Raw genomic sequence first — 17,595 nt, 5'->3', positions numbered from 1 at the left:
TTTAAAATGTGTGCATTTAGATACAAGATGGTAGTTACTAAAATCCAGCATTTTGAAGAACAGGCTGTAGTCACAATAAATGATCTGAGTTTGGAAGAATTTCCACTTATAAAGTAAACTCACATTAAGTAAATCTGGTGTTATTAATGAGATAAATGTAGTGTTTATACTTTCTTGTTTAATTTTTAAAAAAATTTTACTGAAAAATACAAACTGGGAAGTTGGATTGCAAAAGAATTCACATGGCATTTCTAGCCATTGGAGAGTAGAAAAATGAAATCCTGTTAATAATTTTTGTAGCTCTGAAAAAATTCTACCTGGTGATGATTCTTCTCATGTACACAAACTAATGCTTCTGATAATTATGTGCTTATATGGAAGTCTACATTTGACACTTTCCAACAGGCTGGGCTTTGGTGAAAGGAAAGAAGGTAGCGTCATTTTGTTGCAAGTAAAATGGGCAAAATCGATGCTGGTATGTACAAAGTGCAGCATGAGCAGATAAGAAACAGGGATGGAAGTAGCTTCTCTGAATACAAGCTGGAGCATGGGGGATATCATTAGAGTTGGCATTCCTTTCAAGTGAAGAAACTGAGGTATATATAAAAAAGAGCTGCAGGTGGTATTTACAAGTTTTGGTGGTCTGATTAAAGGGATCTACCACGTACAAATTTTATCTTAGGCTTGACAGAAGTTCTCCAAACCTTGTCAAAAGAGCTAGTAAATTTGTGCAGCTTCCAGCATTGTCTGGTTTCTTTTGTCTGTTGTCATTGTCAAACAGCAAAATCTAAAGAGCAGCTTTATATGTAGTGTTCATCATCATGCTGGCAGGTATAAGCAAGGAAATATGAAAAGCAGAGTCCTTTGGGAATGAAGTGCCAGCTGCATGCATCTAATTATTTTTCTGCTCTGATCCAGAAAGCAGTGAAATAAAAGGAAAAATATCAGGGAAAATAAAAATCTTTTCAATCACAAAAAGTGGTTTGATAATTGAGGAGAATGAAGAGAGAGGTATGAAGACAGTACACATTCCAACAAACATCCTTCAGATGGATTTTCATGTAAATGGGGTAAAAGAAAGCAAAAGCCAGCATAGTAGCAGAAGGACTGAAAAAGAGAAAAGGCAAATTAGGTGGCTTGATAGCCTGGTACAAAAACTGGAGAGAAGCTGGCAACTAAGAATGTGCCTCTAAGAAGGAACAGGAAGCATGCTAGCTTGGAAAAATAAAACAAACTAGGAAAAAATCCTACTCGCAGTTTGGAAATATTTCTGTTTATTTTGCATAATGTTTAGTGTAACAACCCAGCTAGATACAAAAACATGTTTTCATTGCATTCAGAGTAATTTTTTAAAGAAAAACAAATTAATCCCTCTCTCCCCCCATAATTATATTCTAAAATGGGTGGAAACATATTTGGATTCAGTATGACTAGTAAGAAGAAAAAAAGCAGATTCAATTCAACCCTGAATCATCTTCAGATTCCCTCATTTCTTCTTTTACTATTTACACATGTGGCTTCATACCCATAATCTTTCTAGTCACTGATCAACACCAGGTAAAGCAAGTGGTGAACATCCTGGACTGGATTTGTTCTTCTGAGGACTGCTCAGAAGCTTTATAGACAGCAGTATCAATCTCTCTTATAGCGATACTCTGCAAATGGTTCAGCATCACTAGAATAATACAGGTCACTGAAGAAACAGGCACACCACTCTATCCCCGTCACTCTTTTTCTTTATCTCATTCTTTTTTTTTTCCCCCCAGGAATTTAATTTCAGGATTAATTAAAGCCAGATGTAGCAAAATCTTGCAAATTATAGTGCCTATGAAAACGTGTTAATTGCCAGACTCCAAGAAGTCTTCTTCCCATTCTTCAATTTCACCTTTCAAGTAAAGAGATTGGTTTTAGTATATGTGACTACCTATCCTTTCCTGTAAGAAGACAGTCATACAAACAAAAAAACATCTGTTCACAGAAAGACGGTTTGCAGAAAATAAAAAGGCTGGTTATTTTATGAACAATAACACCAGTCCTCAAGTTACGCACAAGCTAATGGTAATGAAAACTTTTATTTCAGGACTCACTGATTTCCACAAGAATCAAGAAGGAATTTTGCACAATGCATGATAGCTAGCTTCATTTGCAGGCGTGGAATGTGGGGATTTGCTGTCATTTTCCTTTAAAGCAACAGACTGTTATCTGACAGATGAAAACGTAGGTCTTACTGAGCCTGGAATTTCCATCCTCCTGATTTTTGGTGTCTTTGTGGATGGCATCTTAAAAGGTAAAGTCTGAGTTAACAAAAATATGCACAATATTGTGTGTGTTTTCCACTACATAATTCCGCAACAAACCATGGTGTTAATTTTTTCCAAGACCCATTTTGTATGTATTCTTGGATTTTTGAGAAAAAGACAGTATACTTCATTAAAGAGAAAACATATAGATTTTATTTTTTTACTATTCTGAAAGAGACAAACAGTATTTCAGTGATACAGATACACAATTAAATAACAATGGATTTCAGCACAGAGGTGCACATCTGGGATTTCAGCATGGATTATTAGGTATGAAATAATTAAGTGAGAAATAATTAAGTGGAAAGTCCAGAGCCATATTGCCAAATGCAAGGTATGTAAATGAATTGCCTGACAAAACAATCCAAGGTTTTATTCTGAAGGAAAACTGTTCAGATGCAGATTTCCAAAACAGAACCTAAGCTAAAAAAATATTTTAAAAAATATTCCTTTTCTTGGAAAGTTAAGCTCAATGATTCCAAAATAAGGTTTGCAACATGGCTAAAACCCCAGCCTCTCATCAGGGTGATCCAGGAACAACTAATGGCAGCAAAGCAGGATGCTCTTTGTCCCACTGTTCTTAGCATACACAGAGGCAGGTCAGAAGGGGAAGGCGACTGTCACAATATGCATGCATTTACAAACCAAACCAAAATTGATAGGTCTAATTGCAGCCCAATTAGCCTTTAACATTTTTTTTCTTTTTCTGTCATATTCCACAGAGCTACAGCATGCAACTTCACCAGCACAGATCAACCTTCCCATTCCCTCCACAGTTGTGGTGTAGCCTAAGTGCCTCAGAGAAGGAAACTGGACTGTTAATCAGCCAGCAGACCTATTTATTGACTGCTGTAGTTGTTGTCAGTTACTGAAGCAGATATCTAGACTGACGAGAGATTTCAGAAACCCAAAGGATACACACAGAACAAATTTCAGAGGAACAAGTGTGAGAAATCTTACTGCATGGGAGACTACAACTCAGATAGAAGTGGCTTCTATCATTATGAACTGTGGTCTATTGAAGAAAGTATAAGCTAAATAAGGGGGAATGTATTAAAATTTTTTTTAACTTAAACTTTTAAACTTTTTTAGACAAAGCACCTATTGAAAGGCTTCTGAATATGTCCTTATCAGGCATTAAAAACTTGGCCCAGTGCACATTTGATTTCATTTTCCATCTTTACTGGTAAAACTGACATTTCTCTATGTAATTTGAGATTTTATACAATTCTTGGCACCCAATAAAACTTCCCATATGAAAGTCTTTACTTCCGTTTTCACCAGTGAAAACACACTTTCACTTTGGTGAAAACAGAAGTTGAAGTTTCTTATTTTATTTTATTGAAAACTATATTCACCCTATATGAAAAACAGGCAAGAGCCTTTGGAAAGGCCAAAACACTGGTGCAGGCTGTCTAATACTGCTTTTCTAAGACATGCAACAGAATTCCAGCGCTGGGAGGCCACAGGTGAACAGAAACATATGTCTTTTACTAACTTGTCTTCAGTCCTTAACAGCTTAATCCTCCAGCCTGGCAGACTGCCCAGTGTAAGCCAGCTGGTTACCAAAGTAATACTGGGAACATAAGTGGTCTTGATTCTGCCAGGGGGTTGTAAAGAGCAACTCTGAAGTTTCACTGACAGTCTATTTGGAAAGGCTGTGACAGCAATCCCTTCCAAAGAGTTTTAGCATCATGCTATGCCATAATTTCTCCAACTTTTCAGGAACTGACAAATGTTTGCCTGAGGTCCTGTGGTATGAAGGTCGCTTAGATAGCTACAGTATTCTCACTAGCACATTACAAAATTATTTTATGTAATATGGACGCGATTGTCAGACATCATGATTTGCATCATAACAAAGCCATACTTCACTTACCACATTGCTGCATGTCCTGTACCGGATGTTTCGCCCTTCACAGGTCCTGTGTCCGAAAATTAAAAAAAACCCAAAACATAAATAAATTAATATAAAAAGCAAACACGTAATGTTTACTGTGTCAGCATCTTCCCTACAAAGATCTCTAATCACCTAATCCCCCACCAACCCTCTTCCCCAAAGTCAAGGACACTGTTCCTATACAGGACAAGGGTACTGAGGTATGAATTCTAAAACTCTTAATTTTCCCACCTTTGCTTTAAAAATTGGTGGCATCAGTTTATAAATGAGGTTGGAGGTCAGAGTATAGAACTTAGCTGGAAATCAACATCTGAATCACTTTAATAATGCCCTGTGTCTCCCAGCTATCCACAATGATTTTACAAGGGCACACCTCTATGTCTACCCAGGCACACACCTTAGGACTGACACGGTATGAATAGCCAGGCTTTGTCTGATGGAGAACAACCTATGCACTGGGAGAAAGGAACCTGCCTGCTGCAGCATGAAATGACAGGCTAGCAGGACAGAGCTTTTTCCAGTTTGATATGAGGGCAGAAGGATAGTGTAAAACTTCCCCCTGATCCATCAGCCACTCACTACTCCCAGATCCCTGCTGCAGAACAACATCCAAAAAGCAGCTGGGCCCAGGAACGGTCAGGGAGAGCACATGCCCTGACAGGCATTCTCCATTGCTCTCCTGCTTTTTCACCACAGCAGACCCATTCCCAGAAGAAAGGTCAACACCCAGATATCTTTTTAGCATTCAGCAGCGTGTATTCTGAGTATTTGACCTTAGTTGAAGATTCATGTGTTTCATGAGTTCAGACAGCATACTCTGTGGATGTCCTCAGTACAAATCAGAATGCGGGACTTGGCTTTTAAAGCTTATCCTTCAACAGGATAGAATTCCTTACATTTTTAATTACTTAATTTCACAACATTTCCCCCCGCCACTCCACACCCCCCCCCCTTTTTTTTTTGTCCAGGATTTAAAAAGCACACATTCCTTGAGGACGAAATGCCTGTCAAGACTGAAGTTTTAAATCCAAACCGTTTTGAACGATCCAAGAGAAAGGACAGCATCTGCATGCAGTTGTGTCATTCTTTTTTCCTTCATTTTTATAAAAACAGAAAAAAAATTTCCACACTGAGTTAACTCTAAAACTGAACAGATTTCCTTTAAATTATTGAAATCATCTTTCCTCCCACCTTCCTCCAGAAGACTGAATTGTGAAATTCTTCCAGTAGTCATTTACACCTATGAGTACAAAATCAGGGCAAAACACATTTTGCAAATGTATCACAGTGAAGTAAATGACCCCAAGAGAAGATAAACATGTAAATAAACCCTATCAATTTTTCAGAAGAAATGTAGTCAGAAAAATAACATATTCGATTGTGAAGCATTTGGCATATAAAGTATGCTGTTAAAAGCATAATAGAAATACCATTAATTCAATTCTTTTGTAATGTTATATAACCAATGCAATTAAATTTTTATCATTGCAAGCACGCACAGAAGTGAAAAGTATGCACATCCAGTACTAGAATATACAGTTTTAGCAGTACAATAATAAAAATTCTATTCATAATAGGCTATGAACTAAAAAAAACAAAACAAAGAAACTTTAAAAAATGCAAGCAATGCCCCCACTATCCCAGTTATTCCTGAGAAATACAGACCAGCTGGTACAGATACCGTGGTGCAGGCCAAACCTGTTTACACTCCACTACATTCAGTAGCAGTACTCTTGATTTACACCGATAAGTAGCAAAGAAAAAAGTATATTATGCATCAAGTAGGCAGTCCTAGTGCACGCCTTGTACATCACACTGAATAACTTGCTCAACAAGCTTGATACATGCCTCATCTGTCTCTCAGAAATGCCATACAATGCATCAGACATCTCTTTGCTTCACACAGACCAGCTCTTATGACGATTTCAACTACCGTAATTTATTAACATCAGAACCATTGAACTTCCAGGGAAATTTAAAGTTCCTTTCTATCAGCTGCCTCACAGTTTCTTCTTTTCATAGTTTCTTCAGATTGTCTGTTTTGAAATGAAAACCCATTTATTTTTCACTTATTCTTTGCATTAGGGAAAAGAATAGGTACTTGCATTAGACATATGCCACAGAACTATTCAGATTTTTCTTCCAATTTCACCCCTTTGGCTAATGGCCAGGGTTGTTCAGAAAAAATGTGCAATTCTGGATGCAGTTAGCGCTGTGATGATTTGTGAACGCTAGAAACCACTCTTACAAAACTCCCCTCTCCAAGACCAAACTTCGGGGTTTTGTTGTTTAAACTCATTAGTTTCCCAGTTATCACCCATCAACCAAAAGCAGGCAAACTGCTTTCAGCCTGAGTTGATGTATTTTCACAATAGATTTGCAAAGTAGTTTGTGTTTCAGATCTATGCTGTTTCAGGACAGTATTCCAAATTCTCTTAAACTTAAGTATCTACTTTTGTATTCAAAATCATAGATTTGTAGGGGAATGAGAAAAAAAAGATGGTTAAAAAGACCTGGGGGAAAAATATTTAGGAAGCAACTTTCTGGGGGGCATAAATTATGATTTTTCAGAGTAAATTCTCTTTCTGACCCTGTCCATGCTTAAAATAGGGAAGATGAAACCATCTAGTGAACTTAATCCTGCCAGAGTGAAATACACAGCATCTTCCATGCCACCAGGCCAGATTAGGTTTTCTCCTCTAGGCAGGGTTCAGTTAATGGTATGGGTCCCACATCTCAGTGTGGATGCTTTGTAGAATGCCACAGCACAGAGCATTTAACATGCAAGGAAGGACCACAACAGATTAGGGAGACTGTGTTATGAGGTACAGTCACCATACATCCTCTGACCTCTGCAAGGGATAAATGAGAACTCACAATAAAAAGGAGTACACACAGCCACTTGGAAAGTCAGAAGTCACCCAAAATGGCAAGTTCGTCTTGGACAACACACAAGGAGTGGGAGCAGTAAGAAGTACTTCTACAGTCTTCCCTTTTATCTATACACTGCAGGGGATTTTGCAGAGGAAAAAGGTAGCTGAGGGTTTGGTTTGATGTGCAATTATTATCAGGTGAATATGAAAGAAAAGCAAGCTATTGGAATCATGCTTCATTCTTCAAACCTAGTCACTTGTTTCTAGTAAAGTTTCTGAAAAAGATAACAACTTTTAGTGTATTAAAATATTCTCTTCTCTTATGTAAACCACCTGAAACCCTAGTATTTATTTCTTCAGATTCCAGTTTGCAGAGGGACTTAGTTCAAGTACCCCCCCACCCTAAAAGGTCTAAACCAGATGTGTATTTGTTCTCAGATAGAGTTAGAAGCCTTGCAATGATCAGCTCAGTTAGAGTTAGAAGCCTTGCAATAATCCATGCCAGAAAGATTAGCAACCCCATGCCAAAGTTGCCTTTATCTGTAACTACCAAAGATGATGAAAGAGATTTGCAGAGGAGGACCTCATCAACTCCTGCCACTCTCAGCAGTCATCAAAGCCAGGAACACTATCTTGCACCATTCTTCCTCACCCTGTTGCTCTTACCTCTTTCCCAAACATTGCATAGTGTGATGACCACCTCTCATCCTCAATAAAATTTCTGCATTTGTCCTTCTCTGGGGAAAAGACAATCTCTTTTATTCTTTCAGCATATACCTTTTCCCATAAGGGAAATGTGAGGGAAGGCCATGGACACCAAATAGTTATGAAAAAGGAAGATGCATCAGGACTGCATTGACTTTATGAGTTCACTTTTTTGAACTGCCTGGTCAGGTCTGCCCAAATTCATGTCAAAATGAATCGACATTGACAATTAATTGAAAAGAGTTATCAATAATTTTCCCATTTTCTTTTGTTAATAATGACCTTGCCTGTCACAAGGGATTATGCAGATGCACTGGTATGTTTTGCCATGTAGTTTAGTGTTGCAACTGTAAAAATAATTCATTCTTTATGTTTAGGAGGCTGTCTCCTACAGACTTCTGCACCTAGCTGAAATAAAGAAATACCAGAAATGTTACAGGAATTGTTAACTTTGAGACAAGAAAAGTGGGCATGGGTAGACAAGCCAAATTTGCCTGGCAAATTTAGTCACAGATCTTATGAATATCCTTTCTACAGGAGTAAAAAAATAAACAACCAGGAGGCAAAATACCAACTTGAGTCACTATGCACAGGAAGCTGGCTAGGCAAATAAAAATATGGGCAGGGATCTGTGGCCACCAAAGGTCTAAGTTTTGCACAAATAATGTTTTCCACAATCTTGTTATGGGGAATGAATTATTCTCATGTCAAGAATATATCATGTTTAGCATGAATGGGTCCATGTGAACATCATGAATTTGAACAAGGCCAAGTGCAAGGTCCTGTACCTGGGTTGGGGCAAACCCCAATATCAATACACACTGAGTGATGAACTGACTAAGAACACCCCTGAAGAGATGGACTTGGGGATACTGGTGGATGAAAAAATAGATATGAGCCTGCAGCATGCACTTGCAGCCCAGAAAGCAAATTATATCCTGGGGTGCACAAAAAGAAGCATGGCAAAGTAGATGATTCTTCCCCTCTACTCCACTCTGGTGAGACCCCACATGGAGTCCTGTGTCCAGCTCTGGGGTCCCCAGTACAAGACAGACACTGACTTATTAGAGCAGATCCAGGGGAGGGCCACAAAAATGAATACCTGGAACACCTCTCCTATGAAGAAAGGCTGAAAAATTGGTGTTGAAGATGGATTCACAAGGGGAAAGTCCTGTTTAACTAAGTAATTTTATGATAAGGTCACCAACCTAATTGACCAAGGGAAATAGGTAGATGTGGGTTTTTTGGATTCTCGCAAAGTTTTGATATTGTCTCTCACAGTATCTTTCTGGACAAAATATCTAGCATACAGCTAGACAAGTCCATAATATGATGGGTGAGCCACTGGCTGGCGGGTCAGGCTCAAAGACTTACAGTAAATGGGGTCACATCAGGCTGGCAGCCAGTCACTAGTGAGGTTCCCCAGGGCTCAATTTTAGGGCCAATGCTCTTTTACAAATAATCTGGATGCAGCAATCAAATGTACATTAAGTAAGTTTGCTGATGATACCAAACTAGGAGAAGCTATGTACTCCCCTAAGGGTCGAGAGGCCTTACAGAGAGATCTGGATAGATTGGACGGCTGGCCAATCATCATCATATGAAATTTAACAAGTGAAAGTGCAGGATTCTCCACCTGGGATGGGGTAATCCTGGTTATACGTACAAACTAGGGGAGGAGAGGCTGCACAACAGTCCTGCAGAAAGAAATCTGGGTGTTTACATTGACAGCAAGTTGAATATGAGTCAACAATGTGCCCTGGCAGCCAGAAAGGCCAACTGTGTCCTGAGGTGCATGAAGCTAGTGGGTTGAGGGAGGTAATTGTCCCACTCTACACGGCACTGGTGCAGCCCCACCTTGAGTACTGTGCGCAGTTTTGAGTGCCTCAGTATAAGACAGGCATCAAACTATTAGAGTGTGTGCTGAGGATAGTGACCAAGATGGTGAAAGGTCTTGAGGGCAAGACTTATTACAAGTGGCTGAGGTCACTTGGTTTGTTCAGCTTGGAGAAGGCTGAGGAGTGACCTCTTTGCAACCTACAGATTTGTCAAGAGTGGTAGTGGAGGGGGAGATGCTGATCTCTCTCTCTGGTGACCAGAGATACGACACGAGGAAACAGAATGAAGCTGTGTCAGGGGAAGTTCAGGTTGGACATTAGGAAAAGATGCCTCCGTGAGAGGTTGGTCAGTCACTGGAACAGGCTTGCCAGGGAAGTAGTCACAGCACCATGCCCGTCAGAGTTCATGGAGTGTTTTGACAACACTTTATTCATATGGTTCAGTTTGAGGTAGTCCTGTGAGGAGCAGGGAGTTGGACTCGATGGTCCTTATGGGTCTGTCGTGGTTTAGCGGCAGCTCAGCCCCACACAGTCGCTCGCTCACTCCCCACCGGTAGATGGGGGAGAGAATCAGGAGGGTAACGCTCGTGGGGTGGGATAAGAACAGTTTAATAATTAAAATTAAAAGAAAACAACAGTAGAAATGCAATGTAAAGGAGAACAACGAGAGGCGCAAAGCCCCGGGGGAGGGCGGGGGAAGGGAGGGGAGGGGAGAGGGGGAACGAACCGCCGGAACAAACTGCCCACGCCGCAGCCGCGCGCCGCCCGCCAACCCGACGCCGCGCCGCCTCCGTGCTGGCGCTGCAACTGCCCCCACCTCAATATATTGGTCATGGTGTCACATGGTATGGAATGAACCTGCCATTGGCCAGTCGGGGTCAGCCGCCCCCACCATGGCCCTGCCCCTCCCAGCCCCCCCCCGCCACGCGGCAGAGCGCGGGAAGCTGGAAAGGTAGCCGACCCCCACAGTGAGGAGAATTAACCCCTTCTCAGCCAAAACCAGCACATTCTCCACCCCTTATTCCATACCATTTACACCATGCCCAGGTCCCATATGATGCAATACAACCATACCAACCACCACCCCTCCCCTTCCCATCCTTTAACATAATACACAGACATCATTCCCTTAGTTCATGGACCTTCCCTGTACAATGTCCATTAAAAATGTCTATTGAGTTCATCCAGTCCATGACTCTGGGCTCCATCTGTTGTATCAGTCTTTCCGGGTGGGAGAGATGGTGTGTGGCGTTGGGTCGCTGCATACCAAGTCAGTCATCGTTCCATCACTGCTGCACGGCTTGTTTCATAGTTGATCTTCCATGGGTTGGGAGGCTCGTACTCTGATATCATTGGTACAACACAGAGGTGACACACAGTATTATACAGCAGTTCACATTGTGCCATGCAGTTCATTGACTGTTTTCACCCAAAATCAAATCCCCTTGAGGCACACATCGGATTTCTCCATCCTCCCGCATCACCCACCAAGTGCACCCAGGTCCTCGAGCAAAAGCAATCCCACGAATGGGTTTGCCTTTGCTGGAGGCAGGAAGAACCCAGACTGTTTTGCCCAGCATACTTTTTGTGTGCACTACAGGGACTCTATCCCCTTCCACAGTACGTAAGGATTCTGACTGGGCAGGGCCAGCTCGGTTGGCAGATCCCCTCGTGTTGACTAACCACGTGGCTTTTGCTAAATGTGTATCCCAGTGCTTGAATGTTCCACCCCCCATTGCTCTCAGTGTAGTTTTTAACAGTCCATTGTACCGTTCAATTCTCCCAGAGGCTGGTGCGTGATAGGGGATGTGATACACCCACTCAATGCCGTGCTCTTTGGCCCAGGTGTCTATGAGGCTATTTCGGAAATGAGTCCCGTTGTCTGACTCAATTCTCTCTGGGGTGCCATGTCGCCACAGGACTTGTTTCTCAAGACCCAGGATAGTGTTCCGGGCAGTGGCGTGGGGGACAGGATATGTTTCCAGCCAGCCAGTCGTTGTTTCTACCATTGTAAGCACATGGCGCTTGCCTTGGCGGGTCTGTGGGAGTGTGATATAGTCAATTTGCCAGGCCTCCCCATATTTATATTTCAGCCATCGTCCCCCATACCACAGAGGCTTTACCCGCTTCGCTTGCTTGATTGCAGCGCATGTGTCACATTCGTGGATAACCTGTGCAATAATATCCATGGTCAAGTCCACCCCTCGATCACGAGCCCACCTGTATGTTGCATCTCTCCCTTGATGACCTGAGGTGTCATGGGCCCACCGAGCTAGAAATAGTTCACCCTTATGCTGCCAGTCCAGATCCACCTCAGCCACTTCAATCTTGGCAGCCTGATCCACCTGCTGGTTGTTCCAATGTTCTTCAGTGGCCCGACTCTTGGGAACGTGAGCATCCACATGACGTACCTTTACAACCAGGTTCTCTACCTGGGCAGCAATATCTTGCCACAGTGTGGCAGCCCAGATGGGTTTGCCTCTGCGCTGCCAGTTGCTTTGCTTCCATTGCTGCAGCCAGCCCCACAAGGCATTTGCCACCATCCAGGAGTCAGTATAGAGACAGAGCACTGGCCACTTTTCCCGCTCAGCGATGTCTAAGGCCAGCTGGATGGCCTTTACCTCTGCAAACTGGCTCGATTCACCTTCTCCTTCAGCAGTTTCTGCTACTTGTCGTGTAGGACTCCATACAGCAGCCTTCCATCTCCGGTGCTTTCCCACAAGGCGACAGGACCCATCAGTGAACAGGGCGTATTGCTTCTCATTTTCTGGCAGTTGGTTATACAGTGGGGCTTCTTCAGCACGTGTCACCTCCTCCTCTGGTGATAATCCAAAATCTTTGCCTTCTGGCCAGTCCATAATCACTTCCAAGATTCCTGGGTGACCGGGGTTTCCTACTCGAGGCCACTGGGTGATCAGTGCAACCCATTTACTCCACGTAGCATCAGTTGCATGGTGTGTAGAGGGGATGTTTCCTTTGAACATCCAGCCCAGCACTGGCAGTCGGGGTGCCAGGAGCAACTGTGCTTCAGTACCAACCACTTCTGAAGCAGCTCGAACCCCTTCATATGCTGCCAATATCTCTTTTTCAGTTGGAGTATAGCGGGCTTCGGACCCTCTGTATCCCCGACTCCAAAACCCTAGGGGTCGACCCCGGGTCTCCCCATGTGCTTTCTGCCAGAGGCTCCAGGTAGGGCCATTCTCCCCGGCTGCAGTGTAGAGCACATTTTTTACATCTTGTCCTGCCCGGACTGGCCCAAGAGCTACTGCATGGACTATTTCTCGTTTAATCTGTTCAAAGGCTTGTCGTTGCTCAGGGCCCCATTTGAAATCATTCTTTTTCCGGGTGACTTGATAGAGAGGGCTTATGATCAGACTGTAATTTGGAATATGCGTTCTCCAAAAACCCACAACGCCCAAGAAAGCTTGTGTTTCCTTTTTGCTAGTTGGTGGAGACATGGCTGCTATTTTGTTGATCACATCCATTGGAATATGACGACGACCATCTTGCCATTTGATTCCTAAGAACTGGATTTCTCGTGCAGGTTCCTTCACCTTACTTTGTTTTATGGCAAAACCAGCTTTCAGAAGGATTTGGACTATTTTCTCTCCTTTCTCAAAAACTTCTTCCGCTGTGTTGCCCCACACAATGATGTCATCAATGTACTGAAGGTGTTCTGGAGCTTCTCCCTGTTCCAGTACAGTCTGAATCAGTCCATGGCAAATGGTAGGACTGTGTTTCCACCCCTGGGGCAGTCGATTCCAGGTATACTGGACGCCCCTCCATGTGAAAGCAAACTGTGGCCTGCACTCTGCTGCCAGAGGGATTGAGAAGAATGCATTAGCAATATCAATTGTGGCATACCACCTGGCCGCCTTTGACTCCAGTTCGTATTGAAGTTCTAGCATGTCTGGCACAGCAGCACTCAACGGTGGAGTGACTTCATTCAGGCCACGATAGTCTACTGTTAGTCTCCACTCTCCATTAGACTTCCGGACTGGCCATATGGGACTGTTAAAGGGTGAGTGGGTCTTACTGATGACTCCTTGGCTCCTCAGTTGGTGAATGAGTTTATGGATGGGGATCAGAGAGTCTCTGTTGGTGCGATATTGCCGCCGGTGCACTGTTGTGGTGGCGATTGGCACCTGTTGTTCTTTGACCTTCAGCAACCCCACCACAGAAGGGTCCTTTGAGAGACCGGGCAAGGTAGACAGCTGTTCAGTTTCCTCCGTCTCCAAGGCAGCTACACCAAAAGCCCACTTGTAACCTTTTGGGTCCTTGAAATACCCTTTCCTGAGGTAGTCTATGCCAAGGATGCACGGAGCCTCTGGGCCAGTCACAATGGGGTGCTTCTGCCACTCATTGCCAGTTAGGCTCACTTCGGCCTCCAATACAGTTAGCTCTTGGGATCCCCCTGTCACTCCAGCAATGCTGATGGGTTCTGCCCCTATATAGGTCGATGGCATTAAGGTGCACTGTGCACCCGTGTCCACTAAAGCTTTATACTCCTGTGGGTCGGACGTGCCAGGCCATCGGATCCACACAGTCCAGTAAGCCCGGTTATCCCTTTCCTCCACCCGGCTGGAGGCAGGGCCCCTCTAGTCCTGATCATGGCAGTCACAACTCACTTGCTGCAAATGTGAATCAGGAGTCCCTCTATTACACTTAGAAATAAAATCTGCGCTTCTACTCCTCTGTCTGGGGACTTGTTCACTGGAAATTGGAGCAGCAGCTTTCCTGGAAGAGCCCCCCTGAGTGACTGTTCTTCCTTGCAGTTCATGCACTCGTGCCTGTAGGGTCGAGGTAGGCTTGCCATCCCACCTCATCATGTCCTCTCCGTGGTCACGCAGGTAGAACCATAGGGTGGCCCGTGGTGTGTATCCCCTTCTTTGAGCCAAAGGACGCTTATTCCTAACAGCTGAGACACTGCTCTGTCGAGGTGGGGAGTAGGACAGATCTTCTTTGAGTTGCTGGACCTCTTGGGATAGTTTCTCCACAGCAGAGACAAGCGAGGAAGAGATATTTGTGTCGTAATCTCGGAGTCTATCTATCACCTCTGCCACCGTTGGTGTCTCGTCATCTTTCCAGGACATCACTGCCAATGAGTTTGCATGCGAAGATGGTGCGCTCCGTACAAACTTCCGCCACATGGGTCGTGTGCACTCGGCTTCATCTGGATCTTTGGATGACCGTTGATCATCCAGGTCACCATAAATCACCTCAAACACAGCTAATTCCCTTAGATACTGGATGCCTTTCTCCATAGTTGTCCATTTTCCTGGGCGATATGTAACATCTTCTTTAAAGGGATACCTTTCCTTCACTCCAGACAGGAGTCGCCTCCAGAGGCTGAGGGCTTGTGGCTTTTTTCCTATTGCTTTGTCAACGCCCCCTTCCCCAGAAAGGGATCCCAATTGTTTGGCTTCTTTTCCCTCTAGTTCCAGGCTACTGGCCCCATTATCCCAGCATCAGAGCAGCCAGGTGACAATGTGCTCACCTGAACGACGGCTATAATCTTTTCGCATATCTCGCAACTCGCTTAAGGACAGGGATCGGGTGGTCTCTATTTCATTTATTACTTCTCCCTCCTCTCCCCGCGATGGCCCTGGTTCTTCATCATCCCGTTCTAAACGAGTTGATGTCCGCTTCCAATATTTTGTCTTGTGTATGGGGGCAACTGATACTGGTACGGGTTTATTTTCTGAGCTAGCTCTGGTACTTGTTGTGGGGGTTTGAGTGGCTGCAGTGCCTGTCGTCCGGGCTGGATTGTCTACAGTGCCACTCACTTTGCATTTCAATCCAGAGACATTCTCTTCCCCCTGGGGGCATTGAATGCTGTTGAGCAGGGCTCGGTATGCATGGGCCAGACCCCAGCATGTTGCAGTTATCTGTGTCTCTCTGGAGTTCCCAGCGTAACAACATACTTTCTCCAAATATTCTACTAGTTTTTTAGGATTCTGCACTTGTTCGGGGGTGAAACTCCAAAACACTGGGGGTGCCCACTGCCCTAGGTATTTGCCCATGCTATCCCACATGCCCTGCCACTCGTAACTATCAAGCCTCGGGGCAGATTTCTGGGTGATATTCTTAAGTTGCTTAGTCAAAACCAAAACAACATGCCCAAAAACTAACAATAAGTGCACCTTAACCACCCAAGGATGTTCAAGATACAAAGACGTTGTTGTAACAAAGGCACAGACATCATAGAACAAAGTTGCAAAGGTATTATTCTGTATTTCCTCCATATAAAATCTCTCAGAGGAGGAGGTATAATTGCTAATTGCCTCAACAAGGTGGTATCCAAAGTACAGTAACGGTTTCAGCAAAAACCCCAAATACCAGATAAAGCTGAAAACGAGTGTTTGTATAACAAATCTTGTAGGCAAAACATTACTAATCACAGCAGAACACAGCAGACTCAACAAACCAACACCAATCTGTAACACCAACTGCAAAAAGGACAACATGGTGCTGTGACCAGCAGCTGTTATTATCTCCAACCCTTGAGCCCCACGTTGGGCGCCAAAAAGACTGTCGTGGTTTAGCGGCAGCTCAGCCCCACACAGTCGCTCGCTCACTCCCCACCGGTAGATGGGGGAGAGAATCAGGAGGGTAACGCTCGTGGGTTGGGATAAGAACAGTTTAATAATTAAAATTAAAAGAAAACAACAGTAGAAATGCAATGTAAAGGAGAACAACGGGAGGCGCAAAGCCCCGGGGGGGAGGGGGAAGGGAGGGGAGAGGGGGAACGAACCGCCGGAACAAACTGCCCGCGCCGCAGCCGCGCGCCGCCCGCCGACCCGACGCCGCGCCGCCTCCGTGCTCCCTGCAACTGCCCCCACCTCAATATATTGGTCATGGTGTCACATGGTATGGAATGAACCTGCCATTGGCCAGTCGGGGTCAGCCGCCCCCACCATGGCCCTGCCCCTCCCAGCCCCCCCCCGCCACGCGGCAGAGCGCGGGAAGCTGGAAAGGTAGCCGACCCCCACAGTGAGGAGAATTAACCCCTTCTCAGCCAAAACCAGCACAGGAGCTCATCCCTGTCTCAGCATCTTGTCATCGGGATACAGATCATCTGCACTTCATGCTCTAACAAGACATTTGCATGGGATGAATACATTTTCAGAAATAGACCAGATCTGTGAGACTCCTGTCACCTTTGTGGTTTTAATAATCATAACTCAATTTTATCGACTGACACACTTGTGAGAACTAATTAAATTTGAAACATAGCCTCTCCTTGGGGAAAAAATGTGTTAAACACCAAATGAAACTGATTCAGAGCTCCGAACCACCATGGAGCCGATAGAGCTGTTGTGACTTAGTTTGTATGATTAATTAATTGGTTAATAACTATCCTAAGCAGCACAGAAAGAAGAGCTGGAGCCAAAGAGGGTGCGCTGCACTGGATCCAAAAAGCACCCTTCCTCCAGAGACCCGCCTCAGGTGGCGAGTTCGCTCTGGTGCATGCCGGCCTCCCGAACTTCGGGGTCTGATGTGACCAGACCCCCACCTCCGGGGAGGGTCCTCATACCCTGCCCAACCCCTGCTTTCCCCTGCAGCCCCCAATGCCCCCACACCACCCCCACGACTGCACAGGCAGCCAAACGGGCTTCTGCTTTTGGCCCCCAAACCAGCTCACTTTGGGACCGTTTATGAGCCAAAAAGCCCAGCTGCTGAGCCTGTTCTCAAGTCCCATAAATGCAGCACTTGACCTCTGCTCCTCAGCCCAAAACCACACGACTTAGTCCCCTCGGTCAGGCCCTCAAAACACACGACTCGATCTGTTTCAGGGCCCCGGCGTCAGCCACAGGAGACTGGTCTCAAGGCCCAGGAACAGAAGAACTGCGCTCTCCCCGTTCAGGGACCAAACCAGCTGACCCTGGCTGCGTCCCGGCCCCCTCCGCAGTCCCCACGGGCAACGCTCAGGGCCGCGGAGAGCGCAGCCACCCCGCAGCCCCGCACCCCCACGGCCC

At 44.7% G+C, this 17,595-nt stretch overlaps 2 protein-coding genes across 2 annotated transcripts in view; both read right to left on the bottom strand.

Annotated features, from left to right (window-relative positions):
• Nucleotides 1–16,403, bottom strand: part of DENND4C (DENN domain containing 4C) — a 390,193-nt gene extending 373,790 nt beyond the window's left edge. The window contains exon 1 of the mRNA XM_064437871.1: nt 16,384–16,403. The gene's annotated coding sequence lies outside the window, so the exon portion shown is untranslated. The remainder of the gene's footprint in view (nt 1–16,383) is intronic.
• The window catches only part of ADAMTSL1 (ADAMTS like 1), a 254,998-nt gene that overhangs the window by 173,139 nt on the left and 64,264 nt on the right, over nt 1–17,595 (bottom strand). Inside the window, exon 4 of the mRNA XM_064439545.1 lies at nt 4,180–4,225. Coding sequence (XP_064295615.1) covers nt 4,180–4,225 — 46 coding nt within the window. The remainder of the gene's footprint in view (nt 1–4,179; nt 4,226–17,595) is intronic.

The sequence above is a fragment of the Phalacrocorax carbo genome, chromosome Z, assembly GCF_963921805.1.
Source record: "Phalacrocorax carbo chromosome Z, bPhaCar2.1, whole genome shotgun sequence".
Taxonomy (NCBI): domain Eukaryota; kingdom Metazoa; phylum Chordata; class Aves; order Suliformes; family Phalacrocoracidae; genus Phalacrocorax; species Phalacrocorax carbo.
This window is presented reverse-complemented; position numbering and strand designations above follow the sequence as displayed.